The sequence below is a fragment of the Eimeria mitis genome, genomic scaffold (genome assembly GCF_000499745.2).
Source record: "Eimeria mitis Houghton genomic scaffold, Emh_scaff1070, whole genome shotgun sequence".
In the NCBI taxonomy this organism is placed as follows: Eukaryota; Apicomplexa; class Conoidasida; order Eucoccidiorida; family Eimeriidae; genus Eimeria; species Eimeria mitis.
The window spans coordinates 11778-12696 of record NW_013567423.1 but is presented as its reverse complement, the minus strand read 5'-3'; the positions used below and the strand labels follow the sequence as shown (position 1 = coordinate 12696).

General features: G+C 62.4%; 1 protein-coding gene across 1 annotated transcript in view; it reads right to left on the bottom strand.

Annotated features, from left to right (window-relative positions):
- EMH_0028780 (uncharacterized protein) overlaps positions 1 to 919 on the bottom strand; it is a gene marked incomplete at both ends in the record, with an annotated part of 2696 nt that overhangs the window by 1582 nt on the left and 195 nt on the right. Inside the window, 2 exons of the mRNA XM_013494202.1 lie at positions 3 to 67; positions 321 to 919. Of these exons, the coding sequence (XP_013349656.1) occupies positions 3 to 67; positions 321 to 919 (664 nt within the window). The remainder of the gene's footprint in view (positions 1 to 2; positions 68 to 320) is intronic.

Genomic DNA, 919 nt, shown 5'->3' with positions numbered 1-919 from the left:
GCTGCTGCTGCTGTCGCCGCGGCCGTTGCTGTTGCTGCTGCTGCTGTTGCTGCTGCTGCTGCTGCTGCTGAGCAGAAGAGGAGAGACATGCAGGTGGATGTGTGCGTCTTCGTGGCTGCTGCTGCTGATGCCGTTGCTGCTGCTGCTTCCTGAGCTGCATGCGTTGCTGCTGCAGCAGCAGCTGCTGCTGCAGCAGCTGCTGCTGCTGCTGCTGACGTTTTGCATATCCATTGATATGCTGCTGCAGCAGCCAGCAGCAAGAAGTCTCCCTGATGGCCTGCTGCTGCTGCTGCCTGTTGCTGCGGTGCTGCTGCAGCCACCGCAGCAGATTGTGATTTGTAAATAGACGAGCTATCCCTGCTGCTGCTGCTCTGCTGCTGTTTGCTGCTGCTGTGTTGCTGCTGCTGCTGCTGCTGCCAGGCCACCGAGGGGTGCGGCACCACTGCTGTGGCCCTCCCCCCCCATCATCTGAGGCATAGCCGCGTCGTGCTGCTGCTGCTGCTGCTGCTGCTGCTGGTGCTGCTGCTGCTGCTGCTGAACCCCTCGCAGCAGATGCAACAATTGCTGCTAGTGCTGCAGCACGAGCTTCTGCTGCTGCTGCTCCGTCGCTGCTCTGTTCCGCCAGCAGCAGATCGCTACACAGCTGCGCGGGGGGACGCAGGCCACGCCTGCTGCTGCTGCTGCTGCTGCTGCTGCTGCTGCTACTGCTGCTGCTGCTGCTGCTGCTGCTGTCGCCTGTACCCGACTTTCCATCGCACCCACCGCGACGCTGACCTGCCATGCCTGCTGCTGCTGCTGCTGCTGCTGCTGTTGCTGCTGTTGCTGCTGCTGTTGCTGCTGTTGTTGTTGTTCCTGGTGCTCCTCCTGTTGTTGCTGCTGCTACTCCTGCTGCGGCTGCTGCCGCAGCTGCTGCTACTGC